General features: G+C 32.0%; 2 protein-coding genes across 2 annotated transcripts; both read right to left on the minus strand.

Moving 5' to 3' along the window:
• Positions 1 to 1,435: 1,435 nt before the first annotated feature.
• Positions 1,436 to 8,122, minus strand: LOC111709862 (uncharacterized). The gene is made up of 10 exons (XM_023483788.1): positions 7,983 to 8,122; positions 7,150 to 7,272; positions 6,433 to 6,481; positions 5,549 to 5,608; positions 4,686 to 4,742; positions 4,200 to 4,264; positions 3,795 to 3,896; positions 3,572 to 3,668; positions 2,520 to 2,578; positions 1,436 to 1,558 (listed from the first exon to the last, which is right to left on the minus strand). The coding sequence occupies exons 1-10, from the start codon at positions 8,034 to 8,036 to the stop codon at positions 1,475 to 1,477; spliced, it is 750 nt and encodes a 249-aa protein (XP_023339556.1). The 5' UTR covers positions 8,037 to 8,122; the 3' UTR covers positions 1,436 to 1,474.
• A 9,353-nt stretch (positions 8,123 to 17,475) lies between these two features.
• LOC111709859 (uncharacterized) lies at positions 17,476 to 18,078 on the minus strand. The gene has a single exon (XM_023483780.1). The coding sequence runs from the start codon at positions 18,076 to 18,078 to the stop codon at positions 17,476 to 17,478; it is 603 nt and encodes a 200-aa protein (XP_023339548.1).
• Positions 18,079 to 20,605: the final 2,527 nt, after the last annotated feature.

Consider the following 20,605-nt stretch of genomic DNA (forward strand, 5'->3'; position numbering starts at 1 on the left):
AAATTTAAATAGTTTTTATTGTAGGTAGGGATGGGCAATTTCCAGATTCGTTTTACAGAAACTTTTAATGTTCAATATGATGTAATCATCCCCAACCCCCTCCCCCTGCTCCAGCCGCCTTATCTAGATACTCTAGCTTTCCAAACACGATAAGGATGTGTTAATAAGACAGGATCACAGGATATAAAAGGATACCCCCAAAGTGGGGTAGCAATACTCTAGTAGTCTTCAAGGCACACACCAATAATAGAACAAAGTAGTTGAACATTTATATTAAAGAGAAAAAAAATGAAGGGAATAAATAACTAAAGTCAAAAGACACGGATTTGGCACTCAGTGATGGGTTACTCCTTTGGCCGGATACTCCTTGGCTAGATACCTTCAACATGGTATCTCCTTAGGGCTGCATATCTCCTCAGGGCTGCATATCTCCTCAGGCAACATATCTCCTCATGCAAATTATCCCCTCAGGCAAAATATCTCTTCTGGCACCATCTTTGTTCTAGTAACAAATCTCCTTCAGTATGTTGTTTTCCCACAACTCCACTCCTTCCAAGCAGTTTCTATTCCTTTGGACTGACTGCTTCTTACCACTGTGGGGAGTTGGCGAATGTCTTCATCCTCTCCGTGTGAGAGCTGTCGCACAACTAAACTTATTCTTTGTTAGGTCTCCTTTTATATCCTGTGATCCTGTCTTATCAACACTTCCTTATATCGTGTTTGGAAAGCTAGAGTATCTAGATAAGGCGGCTGGAGCAGGGGGAGGGGGTTGGGGATGGTTACATGCCCCCTTGGTTTTAATTCTGGTTGTATATGGCAAACCAGACATAAAACCACATAATACAATATGTTATTGATGTAAAACTTGAATCATACTAGAATATTGGCGTACCAAATCAAAATGCATTTACTTAAGCAATATTGATTAAATTACAGATGTCACCATGTTATATTTGGAAGGATACCCCCAAAAGGGGGGGGGGGTAACAATATTCTAGTAACCTTCAAGTCACACACCAATAATTGAACAAAGTAACAATGAGAAAGGTTCCAATATTTCAAAACTTTATTTTGTAGAAGTTTTCTTTTAAAACATGCAAATGTGTTAGTGTTACCCTAGAAGAAATTATAAGGCAAAAACGATCGTTTTAAAAAGAAGCTGGGGGGGCACATGAACAGAAAGGAAATCAAGTGAAGGAGGGGGGGGGCATGCACAGAAAGGAAAGGGAAGAGGGGGGGAGTCATGTACAGAGAGGAAAGTGAAGAGAGGGGGCATGTAAACAGTACGAGACGAATTGGGGGCATTAGAGAGGAAGGGGGCCGGCTATTTACCAAAGTAAAACCCTATAATTTTGACTTTTGATCTGGAGACATTTTTTGCCAATTAAATCGTCTAGCTCTAAAGAATAAATTAGAGCATAGAAACATTAAAAAATGTTTTTTCAACGTTTATTTATAATTGCATATTTTTACATTAGTTTAAACGAACTAATCCCAAGAAAGTTTTATTTTGGTCACCAAGAATATTCTTTTTATAATTAGTTGTAGAAATCCAAATCTAAAACAAAAAATTACTTGTATCGATATTAAAACTGTCCTCTGATTTTGTTCACAAAATATTTTATGACAAATTAAATGAAATAAAATTACATACGTACAGTCGTCGTTTGTATCAATAAATAATGAAGACGACTTTCGATTTCTAATTTTAATTTCTACCAAGCTTTCAAACAGCAAGGTTACACATAAACATTAAAACAAAGAGAAGATGCAGTAATCAACAGCTTCTCTTTGTATATTTGTAAACTTGTAATTTGTTAGAAATCAAAACTTAAATGAAAAAGGCGTCTTCATTGTATTTATGTAACCACTGACTACTGTAGATAGGGTTTCCAGGGAACGAAAACTTTTGTGAAAAAATGCGAAAATTTTCGTTCATATTTCGCAAACTTATTTGCGAAATTTCGCGAAAAAAAAATTCTGCGAAAACCATAAGTGTTGTAGCTGCAACAATTAACTGCACAAAAAAACTTGTGGAATTCTCTGTTCTGGAAGTTCAGCTTTAGAAGTTCAAGTTCTATTATATCAGAATTAATAATTTCTCTTCCTTTACTTTAATACATGTTTGATGACTTGAGATTTTGATCTATTCGTCTACCTTTCTGTCCGTCAACGTACGTTCAACCAAATCATGGACCCAACCATGAGCTGTAGCCAATTTTAGTTTTTTTCTAGAAATTTTTGCAAAAATACCATATTTTTTGGAAATCGAATTCCTCTTTTCACTGGAATCCCAACTGTAGGTCACGAGATATGTAGCGAAACAAACAAACAGTTAACAATTGAATAATGGATTAACAAAAAATGTAGACAAATTTCTTGGTTTCCTAAAAATATGTTTATAGATTTATCAGTTCTTGCTGAGTTGCAACCTAACGTATTGAAAGGCTATTATTTCACTGGATTTTACTTTTTATAGAGCTTTAAATAAAGTGTAAAGCAAAATAAAAATTAATTACTTGTTGGTTGGAACTCAAATATTGAACTGTTTCCGTATAACAGGTCTTCTTGTCCAAACCTGAAAATAGATAATTTGAATAATCTAAAAATATGCGATAAACCATTGTTAAAATTCTATATATATATATTTCCTGACTTTCCTTTATAAATCTGTAAATCTTTGTTTCTTTTCAAAATCGAATATGTATATATTCATAAATATATAATTTGTATAAGAAAGCAAAGATGATATAATATATTATTTCTATCTAATCCTAAAATTTCATAAAGATCGGATTCGGATGCTAAATGAAAAGCAAAAATTCCGCTAAATTGTTTGTAGTAAATTTCCAATCTTAGTTCTATTTTAATTGTTTCAGAGGCCGAATTTAAAGAATTTGAGCCTGGGCTTGAATTTGAGACGCGGCTCAAATATGGTTGGTTCCACTTAAAATTGTATTCAATGTTTCAAGATTTAAGCCGGCGCTCAATTGAAACCGGTTTTTGGCGGATTTAAACCGAGGCTCAAATTCATTGAATTTGGACTCAGGAAGACTTTTCAATGAATAGATTTATAGAATTAGAGCAGTGAAATGTTTCCAAAATAAGAAGAATGTTTTAAAAAATGTACAACCTTTAAATTTAAATAAAAATTGTGTAGGTTTTAAAAAAGTTTTGGAGACTGATTTGGTCTACCAGATCTTCATAAAATTTAAGGATTTGATAAAAATATTCTATTTTTAACGTTATATTTTTTTAAGTTGGATGAAAATAAATGTTAAATTTTTTCGGGGGGTCAGGTGAGTTACAAAAAAAAACTCTTTTTAACTAACCCTGTATTTTTTTTTTCATGTCTTCTCAACGTCGAGATCGTTTCAATTCTCAAAGGCACAAAAATAAAAATATATAGCAAAAATTAGATGTAAAGTATATATCCCTTAGATTAACCATTTTGGCGCAAAAAAAAATTTATTCAGAGGGTTTAATGATTTTTAAAATTCCACAGGAAACGATAGTTTCAAAAAACATTCTCTTTAATAAGTGTGTAATATCTTTAAATAAAATATTTTACCTGCTGTTCTTTTTATTCCTAATGTACAGCTAAAAATCTTGGATTGAGAATTGTTTAAACCTCTTGTTATCACGAGATTCAATTCTCCGGTTTCATTCTAACCAGCCATAAATCTCTTTTCTATACATAAAACATGTAGTGCTAGTAACACCTTGCAACATTTGTTTTTCTTGTAAATACTTTTATTGGATTGGTTTTCAAAATGTTAATCAAAAGATTTTTCCTTTTGTAATTCCCACTGTGTCTGAACGTAGATGGAGAACAGTCCTCCCGTCAAAATAGTTATCTTTGAACCATTCGATGAAAGACGAAAGTCGAGACCTTCCTGGTTTAAATAAAGCCAGTCACCAGTTAATTTCTTCAATTTATTTAAAAATGTTAGTCGCATTTAGAAATTTCATGTTGATCTGAAACAGTGCTTGTGCATGATTAGATACAGTGGTCGGCGTTTATCTCAATACAATGAAGACGACTTTTCTATTTTCAAATTTCTAAGACGATCGATGTGAAGCTTCTTATTGTTTCCAATTCCATGTTTATATTTGTATCCATGATGTTTGAAAGATATCAAAATTTAAATAGAAAGTCGCCTTCATTTTATTGCTTTATACGGCGATGACTGTATTACCTTCAACAAATAATTGCTTGGAGCTGCAGTAGACTTGATTGATTTCCAATATTTTATACACCCTTCTGAATAAAATTTGTTAGGAAGCTGATCAGTGATCGGACCGAAGTTTATAAAAGGGAGTGTTCGCGAAAAATGAAAGGGGGCTTTATCGATCTTTTTTACTCATACCTAAGAGCGCAGGATCCGAACAAATCCACGGAATTGCATTTTCCACTCAGAAAAAAATAGACGCGATGGATGTCAAATTCAAATCGACCTTACCCTTTAATAATTTAATGCGCATTTAGTTCTAAAATGGATTATTTTAAAATGTCGTCTTCAAGAAGTGAAATTACAAATATGAATATGATGTACCAACAACTAAAAACTCCCTTTCTTAAGTGAACAACTAAAAACTGAAAAAGTACGCATAGAACTTACACTATAAATGAAAGTGATAACAAAATAAATATTTAAAATTGTAGAAGATGATTTAAATGTTACCAGAATCCACCTCCAAGGTTTGAAGAAGGTTATAAAACTCTATTGATCTCACTGCACCTAAACAGATATACTTTACTTGACTACTTAATATTCACAACGAAAATTTGTTTAATAATAACAATAATAAAATAATAATAATAATATGTATGTATCTTAACCCTATTCAGGCTGAAATCTGGTTTACCCAAAAAAGTTCTATTTCCTTATTATTTCCTTATTGTTATAATTTATAATATTTGACATACTTTTGGAAAACCCTTGGGCTCTAAGCCTCAAAATTGTTATTGAAGTGTCAAGTTGTAAAGCAAAAAATGTGTAAAAACAAAAAGTGTGTTAAATATGATAAATTTTACATTTTTGAAAAGCCCTTACCCCGGCAAATTCAAATTTGCAAAAATATCTGCAAAATTTTCAAAGCTAAATTTGTCTTCAATAAAAAATTAAAATGTGCAAATTCTCTTTTTAAAGACATTTGTGTACAAATCTACGCAAAATTTCATTGCAAAAGTTACGCAATTTGCTTTGTTTAAGGCTTTCCAAAAAGTCAAAATCCAATGACCAGAACAAGGTCTAAATATAGATTTAGTAGCACAAAGGTAAAATAAGGCATTCAGGCAGTATATGCTTGAGGCCCTGCTTAAAGCCTAAAGTGAGGGGCATATCTTATTTACAAAAGTCAAACAATTTGAACAGCCTCAGACCAATAATTTAGTTGTTTTTAGAAAACAAAACTTAATTAAAAATGAGGTCTTATCCCTGTATGCAGAAAATGATATTGAATTAACATAAAAAAGTAAAGATAAGAATTAAGAATAGGTTTCAATCGAAATTTCGTTGCGCGGAATTGCACGGAAGTAATTTACCTCGAGTCTCAGAGGAAACTGAATACGATTGAATAGATTTTAAACTTCCAACTGCCATTTCTACAAAAAGCCAAACTTTATTACTTTTTAAAAAGTTTTACAAAACTCCGTTATCAAAATTAATATATTTCTTACGATCCCAAAAAGGATTGAGCTTTACTTTAAAATACATAGGAATCTCGTTGCAGAAAGTAAATAAATTTTGCCCACAACAATAAACAATTTCATTATATTGTATAAGTGTACCAGTGAACTGATTTTCTGGCCCAATCCCAATGGGATCGCAGATTAAACTCCAAACATTTACAACAATCAAGAAGAGAGTTTTGTACAATTCTATTATTTAATTCAATTTAGGTAAAAAAAAGAATAAAGTTTTAATTTGTATTTTCTGAAACTGAAAATTAGCCAATTTAAACAATTAGAATCGATGTATTATATTATAAATATTTGGATTCGCTGTGGCTTAACTAGCTCTTTTCTGAGGTGGGGGCGAAGTATAGTTTTTAAGGGTTGTGGAGGATGATACCTAGGGGGGGGGAGAAATTTTGTTTTTGCCCCCCCCCCTTACCCTCAATTCAAGGATCGACTATATTTGAAAATGTATCCCTATTATTATTCTATTTATTACTCTCTAAAGTCCTGAGTAGTCTGCAGAAAGAAAATCATTAATCACATGTCCTGTATATTAACCCCCACATCTCCTCCCCTAATTTTGTTCCATCGTGTCCCCCCCCTTTCACGGGGGTTGCGGGAAGATTTGCAGAACACTTGCACAGGCATATAGCTAAAATTGTTTATTAAAAAAGGGGGGGGGGGTTATTGGGATGCGATTTTAGATGATAGAGAAATAAAAAGGTTAAATTTTTAAATAATTCAATAACCTCGGTTGATGGTAAAGGTGATAAAGTCTTTCAGTTTTTGTTCGCCTTCCTTTAACCAAATTTAAACATAGAAAACAATTGTGAAAGTAAACAATGTCCTTGTAGTCTGTTTACGGTAAATTGCAACCTTTAACATTTTCTGTAATTGGTTACCTAACAATAAAACTGAACATATACTGGCTAAGTAAATGACATGTGTTTAATTCATATATTTTTTAAGTTTTAGGGATATGTTTCTGTTCGTTTGCAACCTGATGTCGTAGACCTTTGATATTTAAAACTTTAAATTCTGTCAGATCAAATAACCTAAGCTTGAAGTAATAAAGGCTTAAAACATCAGGTCGATAGGATGTAGGGATAAGAAAATTAAAGTTGGATGCAAGACCTCGGTTCCTGACACAAAACTTAAAAACCCCAAGAACAAAGAGCATGATGAAAAGCATAGTTTATATATATCACGCTATACCACGTTGACGGGTCAGTCCTTATCCAAGAGAAAGCTATGACTTTCGGATACAATTTGCCCTTAAACGTTTTTTTAACTTTTCCTCTTATATTTTTTTATCGACATATGCGTTTTAATCGAAAACAATTAATAAGACAACTTGGTAAGCTTAAATATTGTTAAAATAAAGAGCAATACTTGATTAAATTCAAATAGAAGAAACCGAAAATTCATCTCGCCCTGATTAGTCCGGAATGATAAATTGATTATTCCTTGGTAAGGGATTCATCTCTGGGAAAGTTAGAGTAAAGGTTGAAGGAGATTATAAAGAGTATAATCATCCAAACCCAGGTCAGCCCAAGAGAAAAGCAGAGAAACCTCAACACATTCTTATCCTAAATGATATTTTCTTTAGTAATATACTTCAACTGATGGGAATCTTGCTTGTTTAATTAACTTTTACTATATTGTCACTGTGATATGAATATTCTTCCTAAAACTTAAAGGTGTTCCAAAAACAACTCTTTAAGGTTCAGGTTTACCCACAAAGGATGAGACTTCAGAGACGATTGTACGGAATTCATACTGTATGTTTTCTTTTATTTATGATTCCCTGCAACTGTAAACTCGTTTTTTTTTCGTTGGAAAATCATTAAATAAGACTTTAAAAGACTAGATTTATTGCAGAAGACTTAATTCAACCTTGCCATAGTTTAGTAGTTTCATGTCGTCTTTACAGTCTTAATCTTTTTTAAACATGTTTATCATTAGTCGAAATAAAATGTTAAATGTTATTGAATATATTTATATCAAGGTTGTAATGCAAGGCAAGTTAATTGCAGTTGCGTATACTCTGCGTAAAATTGAAACCTATTCTCTCTGGGCGGAATTTGCAAACAAGAATAGATGCATCAGTGTTCGTTTAGTATTCGAGGAAGTTAAAAGCATTAAATTTTGATAATTTTGATAATTCACATAATAGTTTCCGATGACCAGAATATTTCATTAATTTCTAATGTGAAAGATGGATCCCATGTCAGGCTTCGACATCCGTCTTATGTTTACATTAGCGCCCAGAGACAGTACACTGCAGTACAAAAGATACCTGTTGAGTTTCAGTATTTTCAATATTCTGATATGGACCCCGAAATATCTTCATGCTGATTAACCAATCCTTAAATTTTACAGGAACTACATTTACAAGAAAAGTAAATTGAAAAAGAACATTTTCAGGAAAAATATCTGTAATAGTATTAATAGTAAAATATGTTTTAATCCCCGACTATTTGATCAAACTTTGATGGTTGGGGGGAGGGGGGGGGGGGCCTGATTTCTTCCCCCAATTTTGTGCATTTTTTTAACATATAAGATTGTGCAAATAAGCATATGTATAAGATTGTGTAAATAAGCATTTATTAACGTGGTACAATAAAGCATAAATAATTTGAAATCTGCATGAATACAAGGATCTACTTCATATTTTTTAGGAAATTTTGTGCATTTTTTGCGTATTAAAAAGATTGTGAAAAACAATACAAATACTTTTTTTTAACTCTTTTCTCTAATTATTTTGCCCGCCATATTCACTTTGAATAAACATATCTTCACTGTAAACTAGACAGATGGAGAAGGTCAAATTTATGCGACAATACTGGTACCACTTTGTGACCTCGTAGCTCCTCTAGTTTTGATTTTACGAATAAGTTTGAGAGAAAAATGTAATCCAGAAAAAAATTCAAAACTTTTTTTTCAATAACTCTTTAATAAGAGTGATTATGATTGCAAACATACAAGATTTCTATCTCAAATTTTAACTTTTGTTTGACGTTTCTTATTGTTATGTGCTGTCTTGTTGTATGTGCTATATTGTTGTTATCTGCTGTTTTCTTGTTATGTGTTGTCTTGTTGTTATGTTCTGTCTTGTTGTTATGTGCTATATTGTTGTTCTGTGCTGTTATGCTGTTTTGTGTTGTCTTGCTGGTATGTGCTGTCTTGTTGTTATTTNTCTGTCTTGGTGTTATGTGCTGTCTTGTTGGTATGTGCTTTCTTATTGTTATGGGCTATTAATTGATGTTATGGGTTGTCTTGTTATTATGTGCTAACTTGTTGTTATGTGCTGTCTTATTGTTATGGGCTAACTTGTTGTTATGTGCTGTATTGTTGTTATGTGCTGTATTGTTGTAATGTGCTGTATTGTTGTTATGTGCTGTATTGTTGTTATGTGCTGTATTACTGTTACGTGCTGTCTTGTTATGTACTGTCTTGTTGTTATGTGCTGTTCACACAAAATAAAAATAAGAACACTAACTAAGACGCAAAGCAGACTAGAATCAACAATCAATTTAATGATATAAGAAACAAACACCTGATAACTCTTATCTTAAATCTGTTCATTTACTTAGTTTTTAATCAAATACTAACCCTACTCTCTCTCATTAGAATTACATCATTATCGTCTCAATATATTTCGCCAAAAAACTTTTTTTTCAAAATTCAATTTTTTCCCAAAGTGTTCTTCCACGGGCAACGCTAGACACTTAGCAAGTTACACAGAAACTTTTCAGCAAAAAGAAGGTCATTTTAAAAAAGTTTCTTAAAAAAATAGTTCGTTCACTATCGTTTTTTTATAGTTTGTTCCAAAAAATCCAAAGGTTTCAGCACATGTAACTCGCACACTCCTAAAACAATCCGCCAATTTGATCTATCCGTTTAGTGATATTATATATGTAACTAGAAGATTGCAAAACCATGAAACAACTTGCAGATAGGATACTAAAAATGTTTGAGTAGTGGTTGATATTTTTTTATGAAGAGCTGTATTACATAGACAGAATTATTCCCAAATAATCATCAACATATTTGAGGGATCTAAAGACATTACCTCCTGTTTGACTGAAACACAGCTTGTTTTGTATTTGTTTTGAAAAAAATATACAACAATATTTTTACGTTACGCAGAAAGGAATAAATTTGAAGAAGCATTTCTGGAGTGATGAAGTTAATTTGCTTTGTTTTACTCTTTGATAAAATATCTTCTTTTAACAAATGTTTTATATTTAATTAAATCATAAATATAAAAATTTATTTGTATTAATTATCTGAATTATTGAATTATTTACTAGTGATATATCAACCTTTTTGAAATTAAGTCCAAAAAATCATATTTTGCTATTTTACGAATTATCATCTAGTTTTCAAAATTTATTATTTGGAATTTATCTTTTTTAGTAATCGTCATTTAAAAACAGGAACAACTAATAAACATGCCAAAATCTTTAAAATAAATAAAATTTGAAATTACGCATTTGCTTGTGATGTAATTTCTAAATTGTTTACAAAAAAACATTATTCATCAATTTTTTAACTATCCCTGAAAATCTTTGTTATTGAAAAACCGGGGTTTTTTCAACAAAAGATGCATTTTGTTAGTATATCTTTAACTTCGCCGAGTGGGGCTATTTTGAACAAAAAAAACTTAATCTGGAGACAATTATTAACTAAAATTGCAAGGTTCTGCGTTGACTAAAAAGATCTAAAAAGATAATAAGCGTACAACTTTTACTTACATATTCCTTTTGGAAACAAAAAATAAAAACATGTTTCATTATATTTGGTTAAAATATTAAACTCTATCCAATCGAAACACAGTGATAAAAAAAACTGATTTACTTAATCTATTTAATTAAAAAACTATTTTTCCAAAGTGTTTTATTCCACAGGCAAGGCCGGGCACTTGAGCATGTAATCAAATACAATATAATTCTAATAATACTTTTTAAATAGAGATTTTTTTGTCCCCAGGACATGATCGGGTTGTTACGATCAAATCTCGGAATTTTTTCTATTGCGAAAGTTTGGTGTAAGCATCTGTAAGCCCGGATTAGATACCCCCAGGTACCTATAGCTGGCAACCATAGACTCTCCCTGCTTGTCNCCAAATGTAAATGTGTCACACTCACACATTTTCATGTTATTTGATAGATAATGTAAACAAGCGAAAAATCTTAAAATTAGTTTTAAAATTGTATATGTATGAAAACTGATTAAATAAATTGTTTATCAGTGATTTTCTGCTTTTCTATTTTCACATCTAGTAAGGGTATCCTATACTGTTTAGTCTTGAATCTTAGACATACAGGGTTAAGCAAAAAAGATGAGACTTAAATGACAACCTGGAAATTTTTTATCCCTAGGAGGGGGGGAGATGGTGTATTCCGCCTCTCCCCCCCCCCTTGTGGTTTGTCTAAATAACTTTAAAACGGCTTGCATTAGAACGCTGAAACTTCTTGACTTTTTAACTCCATAAAGTTGTGAACAAGTTTTGGCAACATTTTTTTTAATGCAATGTAAGATGGAGGACAAACAAATGGGGGTAGATGTTTCAAAAAAATCAGAAATACTAAATAAATTTTTTATTAATAAAACTACAGGCGAATAAAATATATATTTGAAAAATCGATGTGGTAACATGTGTCACATGTTAATATTTGTCAAAATGAAAAATATTTTTTTTTGCAAAAATTTCAGACTAATTTCGCGAATGTCGCGAAAAAGTTTTAACGATCATTTTCGCGAAAATGAACTAAAATTTTCGGTTTTTTTCAGTTTTTCGTTAAAATATTTGCGAAAGAGATTAAACCAAATTTGGAAACCCTATTTTCAGATGAACAAGCACTCAAATGAGTCAAACCAATCATTCATAAATATTCTTTTGTATATTTTCCCTCACAAGTATTTTCTTTCTTTAATAGAAATAATAACATTTATTTTCTGTTTGTTAATGTTGAATAATAAATATATAATAACTATAACAACAAGAAAAAATACAAAGACTGTGTAACTAATCAATTTAATTGTATACTTAAATACATTTTTGTAAAGATGTCAACCTTTATTGGGCTTAATAAAAACTTTCCGTCGTTGTTTAGCAGATTTTTTTTAAATACAAAAGGAAAATTTTCTGAATTTTAAAAGTTTTCTTCATCTTTGTGAAAATGAGAGTTGGCGTGATCTGAATAAATAGTTAATATAAACGAGTACAAATTTCATTAGAAACTCACATCAAACTTATTAAATTTTAGCCCACTGTGATCAATGTTCACACAAATTGGATAATTCAAACCAATCCTCAGCCCACGATATAAAAACTTCGGCTCGAGTGGTAATTCCTGAAACCCGACTGTAAGATCCAATCTTCGACCCAACTCTGACGACAGCTTGTGTCACGTGATTGACAGCTGCAATATATCTGGCTCAACTTAAGGAGTTAGGCCCAATGAAAATAAAACCGACCTTGGTTGGTTTTAGTGGCGAATAAGGCTCAAGGTTGAGTCTTGTTCTCATAAAAATCCGGAATGCACCAATTCTTACCATGAAAATCCGCCAAATAGAATATTAAACCTAAACCGGTTTTTTGAACTCAACTCTGTGGAAAATAAGATGCAGCTTGAATCCGAAAGCTAGCCGTAAATAAGGCCCATCGACCGCATTAGGCCTGAGCCGTATTTTCCCAAATTTTTTTAATCGCGGGCTCTGGTGATATTAAAACACTTTTATAATATGTCTTTTTGTAAACATTGTAGAGTAGTTATATATATTTTTATACAATCAACTTTAAATTAAGACCGAACTAATTAACTAGAGGAAATGTTCTTCAAAAGTTCATTCAAACTTTAAGAGAAACAAATTACAATGAATAAGTTTTAACAAAATATTTTTATTTCTGAACTTTGATTGGTACATGCATGTTTAATAAATACTCTATAGTGCAACTCTTAACCCTATCTCTCAATCTCACCTATCGTTTTTTGCGATAACTCTAAAAGTATTTGAGCTAGGAAGCTCAAATTTTCTGAATTTTCTACCTAATACATGCCCATCACTTAAGCTGGGCTTTTATACCTACTGCCTGAGTCTTCCAGGCATACTGCATAAGCCTTATTCACTAAATCTATATTTAAACCTACTTCCAGTCATTGGATTTCAAGATAGTTAAGCTCTCGTTCTCAACTCCCTGGCCAAAACAGCTGATTCCTTTCAGTTTTTTCAATTTGCCAAGTGAAGAGGAGCTAACGCTGAATTTGAACTTTATTTTTTGTGAGTATTATTACGTGTTCATGATGGATTCTGGAAGATTGTTTCTGCTCAATCGCACCTTACCGTTTTAGTTTTGGCGAGTGCAGCCTTTCTTTCAGTTTTCTTTCTTTTTTCAAAATCTTTCAAAATCTTCCAAAATCCACAATGAAACCGTGAGCTGCCCCCATAGTATTTTAAACTAGCATTGTTACTGTAGAGATCGTAGATTGAGATAATTCATATTTTATGCGTAATGTCCTCTAAAACTAAAAAAAAATGTAGCAAAAAATCTCCCTGTTTTGATATAAATAATGGAAGGTATAAAAAGTTTTCCAATTCACGTCAAGCTTAAAAGATTTATTGATGAAAAAACTTTGACTTTCTAATTCTATTTCATTCTCAATCTAATTCTAAATTTTTTTTTATTTATAAGTTAACTAGGATCTCTTTGTACAATATAATACAATAACAAAAATGTTCGCGGAAATAATCATATTTTCGTGGATTTTTTAAATTTTATAAAAATAAAAAAATGTAATTCTGAGCATCCATAAACATTCCATGAGGTCATGTGAGTTCCCAAACGGTTACAAACTAACAGACAAGCCAAGTTTTAATATATTGAAAAATGTCTGTATAAGCCTGGAAGTATGTATATAAACGTTAATTATCCTAATGCAGCATGGCAATTCTTTCCTCTCCAATTACCTTTCTTCACATCTTAAATCACTCTTCTCCCCCCGGGAGTACATCTGCTAATTCTCAATGGGAGCTTGGACAAAATTTAAGGAATTGTTCTTCTTAGGATCCGACATGATATAATTTGTTTCATTTAGAAAACACTTATATTAAATTAAAAAACATTAATTTAAAAATTACAAAATATGCTAGTACACAACAAAGTATTTGCATGGTTAAGCCACAAACTCTGATGTTCTATAAATCAATATATCTTTTCAACCCAATGTTGTAGACCTTAGATATTTCAAACTATAAATTCTGTTAGATCCAAATATTGTTTGGAATATCACAGGTTTACACTAGCAGTGGCCGAATTTAAAGAATTTGAGCCGCGGTTTAAATATGGTTGGTTCCACTTAAAATTGTATCAAATGTTTCAAGATTTAAACCGGCGCTTAATTTAAACCGGGTTTTGGCGGATTTAAACCGCGGCTTAAATTCTTTAAATTCCATTTATTATAGGGATTGAAAAATTTAAGTTTGTGACAAAGATTCAATTTCTTAGATTGTTAGTTCTGAACTGAAAACTATTATTTATTGTAAGTGAAAGTTCAAGTAGTCCCTGATGCAAAAATAGCAGCGTCCAACTCACAACGGTGCCCTAAAATGCTTTTTCTTTTACAGTATAAATTACTAGGCTTTTCGGGCGCTTTACGTCCATCTTATATTACAACTTTTAATTGTGGCATTATCTCTGATATTTATTCGCGCATTTTCAAAATTTTACAAAAATGAAAAATATTAAACACAATTTTTTAAAATTTTAATTCATAAACCTTTCCTGGAGTTACGTGAGGTCCCACACAAAATTTCGGCCCGATCGGTTAAGGCGTTTTCACGTTTATTGGATGCAAACAAACAGACACCAACCTAAACAGACAAACAAACAAACAGACACCCAGAAAAGCTAAATTTATGTATAGATATATCATTGTTTATATTTTAATTGTGGGTTTTCTAAAATATTTGCTTGTGCCATTTTATTGCAGAAAAACATAGAAATGATCAGATTATAAAATTTATCAAGTGAAACACTATCTTCCACATTATTAGATAATGAGTTCAAGGGTATTGTTGTGATTCGGGAATTGCCATCTTTGTCTGGATGGTGGCTTAAAATTACTTTAATGCATGGTCTGTAGACTATAAAAATAAAATAATCAATAAAGGAACTGATAAAATAACATAAAAAAGTTTGTTTTAATCAAATAATCTAAGGTTGAAAAGATTTAGGGATGAGAAAATGTTATTTTGTGGCAACGGCTTCATTCCTTTGATTCTAAAATTTCACCAAAAAGGATAGGCCGCAGAAAACGAAAAATATAACAAAAATGCTACTGCTAACTGATCGTTGTTTAGGAACAAGTTAAGAAAATAAAATTAACTCTTATCCTCGAAGAAAAGTAATTTCATTCAGGTATCGGTTTCCATGTAATATTTGAGTGTTCACAAACATTTTCCGTAGATTTACAGAATTTTTATTGAAAAGACGTAATTTGAAGAAATTAAAGAAATATGCAACAAAGGAATTGAGTCTTTGCCACAAACTAAAATTTTCCTATCGTTATAACTTAGCAACCCAATGTCGCAGACCTTAGATATTTCAAACTATGAACTCTGGTAGATCAAATAATTTGAGTTTGAAATATTAAAGTTTTACACTAACCAGTTGCAGAGATATTGGTTTCAGAAAATCTGAGTTTGTGACAAAAACTCAGTTCCTTTATAAAGAACTAGCTATAAAAGTACTCGGCATTACCTGTGAAATTTTATCCATGGGTTTCCTCAAAAATTGCCAGTATATTGAACGGTTAGTTATGTTAACGCCGTTAATAAAATGGAGATCGTTAACTATAAACGATAACTTTAAAAACGAAATGAACTTTCTGTTACCTAACTAACGGCTACCTGATTTTTTAATGGTTTGGGCTTTCATATGAATATGAACGAAGAGCTTGAATATATAAATAAATCAAATTTAAAATAATGACAGTTTATTGTCGAATTTTGGAACATTTTTCGTCCGGGTTAAATAATTGTAAAAAATGTTTCAATTCTGCGATTTTTAGCTGCAGGTAATTTAAGATTTTTCTAATCATTTGTTATGTTAATTCGACTTATATTATCCTAGTTAATTCTATTAAAGGTTTCCCTGTTATCATACTTTTACCTTATTTATCAATACTAAAAGAAAAGCTTGAAGCTCTGGATCAAGTCCCACCTTTGAAATCCTGATATGGGAAACTACAGACAAAATTAATGGTTTCACGTTTACACAAATAAAGAGAAAATATTTTTTGATTTTGGAACTCAATCACAACAACAAGAAAACATTTGTCTTTTGTAAATAGATAATTTTAGAACCCACATGATTAGAGAAGACCTAAAAACTAAATGGTATTTGATAATTTAAAGGCCAGCAATGCGAACCATATTTTCTAAAATATTGATATTTTAGTGTAATAAATTTTATAATTGTAATTGGACACAGGATATTTTTCAGAAAGTGTATTAAATTTCATAATTGTAATTTGACACAGGAACAGGAAAGTCCAGGAAATTCATATCAGTTCAGCCAAGGCCCGTGGTCCAAAAGTCCTAGAATTGTGACCTTGATCCTCACTTCAACAGGAAAGTGTCTTTTTTCTCACAACCTTACCTGTAGACACACTAAGGCCTCTTGCAGCCACTTCTGGGACTTTTGGACCAATAACCCTAAGCTTGGTTCTTGATCTTGAAGGACAAAATATAAAGCCACTAGATAAGTTAGACTTGATATCTCATATTCCGTCTTTACGATATCAGTGGGTTTCAGCTGAAATTGAAACTAGGAATTTAGCTCTGTGCTAGCAAAGTCCATTAGGGAGGGGATGCAACGCATCCATGAGCCCTGTAAACTGACCTCCAGACTCCGGAGCCTCCTGATTTGCAGAATGGCCTCCTAGTCAATAAAAATTGTCTCCAAGCCTCATGCTATGTCTGCCAGGCTAACCAATTCTCTGTCTTCACGTTCAGCAATAATTTTTTGTTTTTCTAAATTTTAAAAATTCCTATACTTGTGCATAACTATTGCAGCTTTATATATATATATGGACAAATTTTACATCATTTCACAGGTGTATCATGTACAAATTCACATAATAACATTATACTTACTTACTTATCCTCTTCGCCAGTCTTGGCATTAGGCCAATTCCACAGTAGCTCTTCACTTATTTCTGTCCCTTACCAACAGCTTGGCTTCACCTCAGCTCATTCCAAGGGTCTTCAGCTCATCCTCCACATTTCTTCGCCAAGTTGTTCTTGGCCTCTTTCTCCTCCCCTAGTGGGTCCATCTCAGTGCAATTTTTGGGATCCTAATCTGCTCCATGCATAGGTATATGTCCCAACCAGCCTCATTCTATTGACTGGTCTGGAACCGGTTCTCTCCCAGAGCTCCTTATTTGTAATTGGGTTTAGCCAAATATTTTGAGGATTCTTTGGAGGCAGTTACATTGCATGTCTAATTCCCACCCAGCTCTTTAGTGATCTTATAGACTTATATACTGTTCCCATTTCACCTCTTCTTGCTGCCTCCTCCATCTGCTCAGCCCTTCCTTCAATGTAACTTTCGATATTTGAATATGCACTCGATTTAACTTCTTAGTTCTTCGCTGTATATTCTTAGCTTATTCTTTTCTTAATCCTCTCAGACCGTGATTGGTTTGTTTCTCCTTCCATTCCCTCCATTATTCAATTTTTTCCAGGTGTTATTGGAGATCCATTCTTTTTTCCCTTTCTTTTCACTTTTTCTGCTGCCACAGATAAGACTGATTTGATGTTGTTCCACAAGGTTTGGATGTTCTCCTCCTCCAAACCTTCTTCCCTCTCCTTTTCAATCTCTCCAGTACATGGAATCTGTTTGTCAGCTCCAGTACAAACTCTTTCTTGACTCTTGCATTGTTTAACTTTCCAACATCAAATAGTCTGTTTCTCTCATTGCTGCTTGGTTTAATTGCTTTCCTCAGCTTGAGTTTGATCTTGGTAACTACAAGAGGGTGTTCGCTGGCTACATCTGCTCCTCTATGAACTTTAACATCTTGCATTGATCCTCTCTTTTTCCGCTTTATCATTAGTTGATCTATCTGGTTGGATGTTCTACCATTGGGTGAGATCCAAGTTAGTTTGTGTATACTTTTATGTGGGAATTGTGTACCACCAATAACAAGGTTGTGGTTTAAATAGAGGTCTAATAGCTTTTCTCTATTCATATTTCTTTCTTCAATCCCTTTAGTGCAGATTGCTTGCTCCCTCCCCTCTCTATCTGTGCCAACTTTGGCATTAAGGTCACCTGTCACCAATAGAATATAATTTCCAGGAGTCTTTTTGATGGATCCCTGAAGCATATTGTAAAATTCATCCTTAACCTCAGCATCTGCCTCATTAGCTAGAGCAAAGCACTGTCTGATGGTAAGTTTACAGTGTTAGCTGGATTCAAATCTTGCACTCAGCAAAACATTATAGTTTTTGTGAAATACTTGAATTATGAAATACAAAGCACAAATTTAAGTATTTCTCAATAACTATTCTGTTTTGTAAATTAATGATAGTGTCGTAAGATTTTTTACATAAAGTTGCAATAATTATTATGCACAATTTTAGGAATTTGTGAAATTTAGAAAAACAAAATAAGATGTTTTAATCTCAAAAGAAGTAGAATTGTCAACACAAATTGTGCATATACCATTAAAACTTTATGTTCATTTTGAGATTTTTCAAAAAAAAAGGTATTTGGTGGATTTAAAGCCAAATATTTGTTATTGTATATCGGATTGCTGTACGTGAAGACAGAGTTGGGGATCCTGGCAGACGTAGGGCGGCCCTATAAAAATTGTTCAGAGGTGCACTTTTTCTTTTGAATAGATATATATGAAACTAAGAAAAATCCAAAATATTTTTTATTTTTGACTATTTTTTCCGGTGCCGTCGGAAAAAACGTGATTTTTTGGCCATTTTTGAACTTTATTGATTTTATTTCTTAAAACTTTTATAAAATCCCAAGTTTTTGACTGAGAATATTGTTTTATATCATTTTGGAAATCCCAGATAATGGTCTAAAAGATAAAACCAAGTTATACTGAATAATTTGAAAAATCATAGTTTTATAAGCAGTTTTAGCCCCAAAATCATCGATTTTATTGATGCGCACTTGCAGCTCACTAACATACCCTGAGAACTGAACAAAAAAATTAACTCTTATTTTCATTTTCTATATTTTATACTTATTCCATTACTTTTTGAAATACCCTCAAAAATGGTCGATTAATGAGTAGTTCAAAAAACTCCGTTTTATTGAGTTTTTTGAAAAATAATCTGGTTTTTTACTATACAATATCCTTGTCAAAACACTCGCTGACATATATTACAACATTTTTTTAGTTTTCACTTTCTATTTGATATATTCTATGCTTAATGATTTAGACAACTTAAGAAATCTATAAATCTATAACTTAAGAAATCTATAAATCTATAAAGTGATATGTTATTCAAGAAAAGTGATTTTCCTCCACTTCAATGACATTTATTGAAATACTTGTAGAATCGTCAATTTTTAACTTCTGCAGGTCAAGGTTGGGCACAATTTAATATCAAATTATTTTGCATTTTTGCTTTCAGCCTATACCCCCTTTTATTTTTCCTTTACAGTCCCTGTAAGATTAAGGTTGGACACAATTTAAAGAGCCTAAATATCAAGCTATAAGTTAAACATGATTAATGGAACAAAAAATTATATTACATTTTATTCATCTCAGCATTGCACGATTTTCTTGATTGTCATTCAAAAATATTTAATTTTTGAAAGTATTTAATTTTTGAAAGTATTTCTGTGCACAACAATAAAAAGAGATCCTCTGGAACACAATAAAACAGACAAAATTTGGATTTGAAACTGCTGTTTCATCTCTGTGATGGACCATACGTATCAGACAATGAGGAGGATTTCTTGTTGCTGCATATATTCTTAACAGTCTGGAGAACTGGTTCAGCCATCTGGCATTAGAATGTGGGCCAGGTTTATTCTTTTCTAAGTCAGTAGAAATATTTCCACAGCTGCAAACCTTTGAATGGGATATCCTTAATCCCTGTCATTTAATTAATCTGGAGATTAATAACAAGAGGAGAACAAGCATTATTTAATCTCGAGATAAAGAGTGGATTAGCATTAATCCCGATATCCAGAAATCAAAAGTTCCCAGCTCAGATATAATCCCATTTGCATGCATATGAGATAAAGATATCTCTGGTACTGTACAGAGCTTCAGTATGAAGTCATCAGGTACATTGGGGAACTGTTCGCTTGTCATAGGGAAAAAAGGAACAATTTTCGTAGATTCAATTGACATAACTGTTCTCCAATCAGTCCTTTTCTTGAGAATGGCCCTGATTTTTCGCCATATGAAGCTTATCAGGAGTTTTCTTGTTGCAAGTTCACAGAAATGTAGAAAACAAAATCCAAATTTTGTGTTTTATTGTGTTTTAAACGATCTCTTTTGATTGTTGTGAACAAAAATATTTTCAAAAATGAAATATTTTTCCATGACAATTGAGAAAAACGTGTAATGCTATGAGATAAAAAAAAATGCCAAACAATTTTTTGTTCCATTGATATTAAATTGTGTCCAATCTTGACCTGCAGAAGTTAAAAATTGACGATTCTACAAAGATTTCAATAAATGTCATTGAAGTGGAGGAAAATCACTTTTCTATAATAACATATCACTTCAAAATGTTTATAGATTTCTTAACTTGTTTAAACCTGTTTCGCTACTTAGCGATTTCCCTAAAGACCTAATATATATACCATGTGGCATGTCTCAGGACCGGATCGTAAGACTCCCTTCTCTCAACGCTCTTCATAACAAAAGGATGATA

Source organism: Eurytemora carolleeae, unplaced genomic scaffold (genome assembly GCF_000591075.1).
Source record: "Eurytemora carolleeae unplaced genomic scaffold, Eaff_2.0 scaffold860, whole genome shotgun sequence".
Lineage (NCBI taxonomy): Eukaryota > Metazoa > Arthropoda > Copepoda > Calanoida > Temoridae > Eurytemora > Eurytemora carolleeae.

What these genes read in the sequence shown, in the direction of transcription:
- LOC111709862 (XM_023483788.1), bottom strand. Translation starts at nt 8,036, where the DNA reads ATGAAGATATTTCGGGGTCCATATCAGAATATTGAAAATACTGAAACT. An exon ending in CACCTTTACCATCAACCGAG is followed by an intron (nt 5,609 to 6,432) that starts GTTATTGAATTA and finishes GGCTTTTTGTAG; the next exon opens with AAATGGCAGTTGGAAGTTTA. An exon ending in AGGAATAAAAAGAACAGCAG is followed by an intron (nt 2,579 to 3,571) that starts GTAAAATATTTT and finishes ATCTATTTTCAG; the next exon opens with GTTTGGACAAGAAGACCTGT.
- LOC111709859 (XM_023483780.1), bottom strand. Translation starts at nt 18,078, where the DNA reads ATGCTTCAGGGATCCATCAAAAAGACTCCTGGAAATTATATTCTATTG.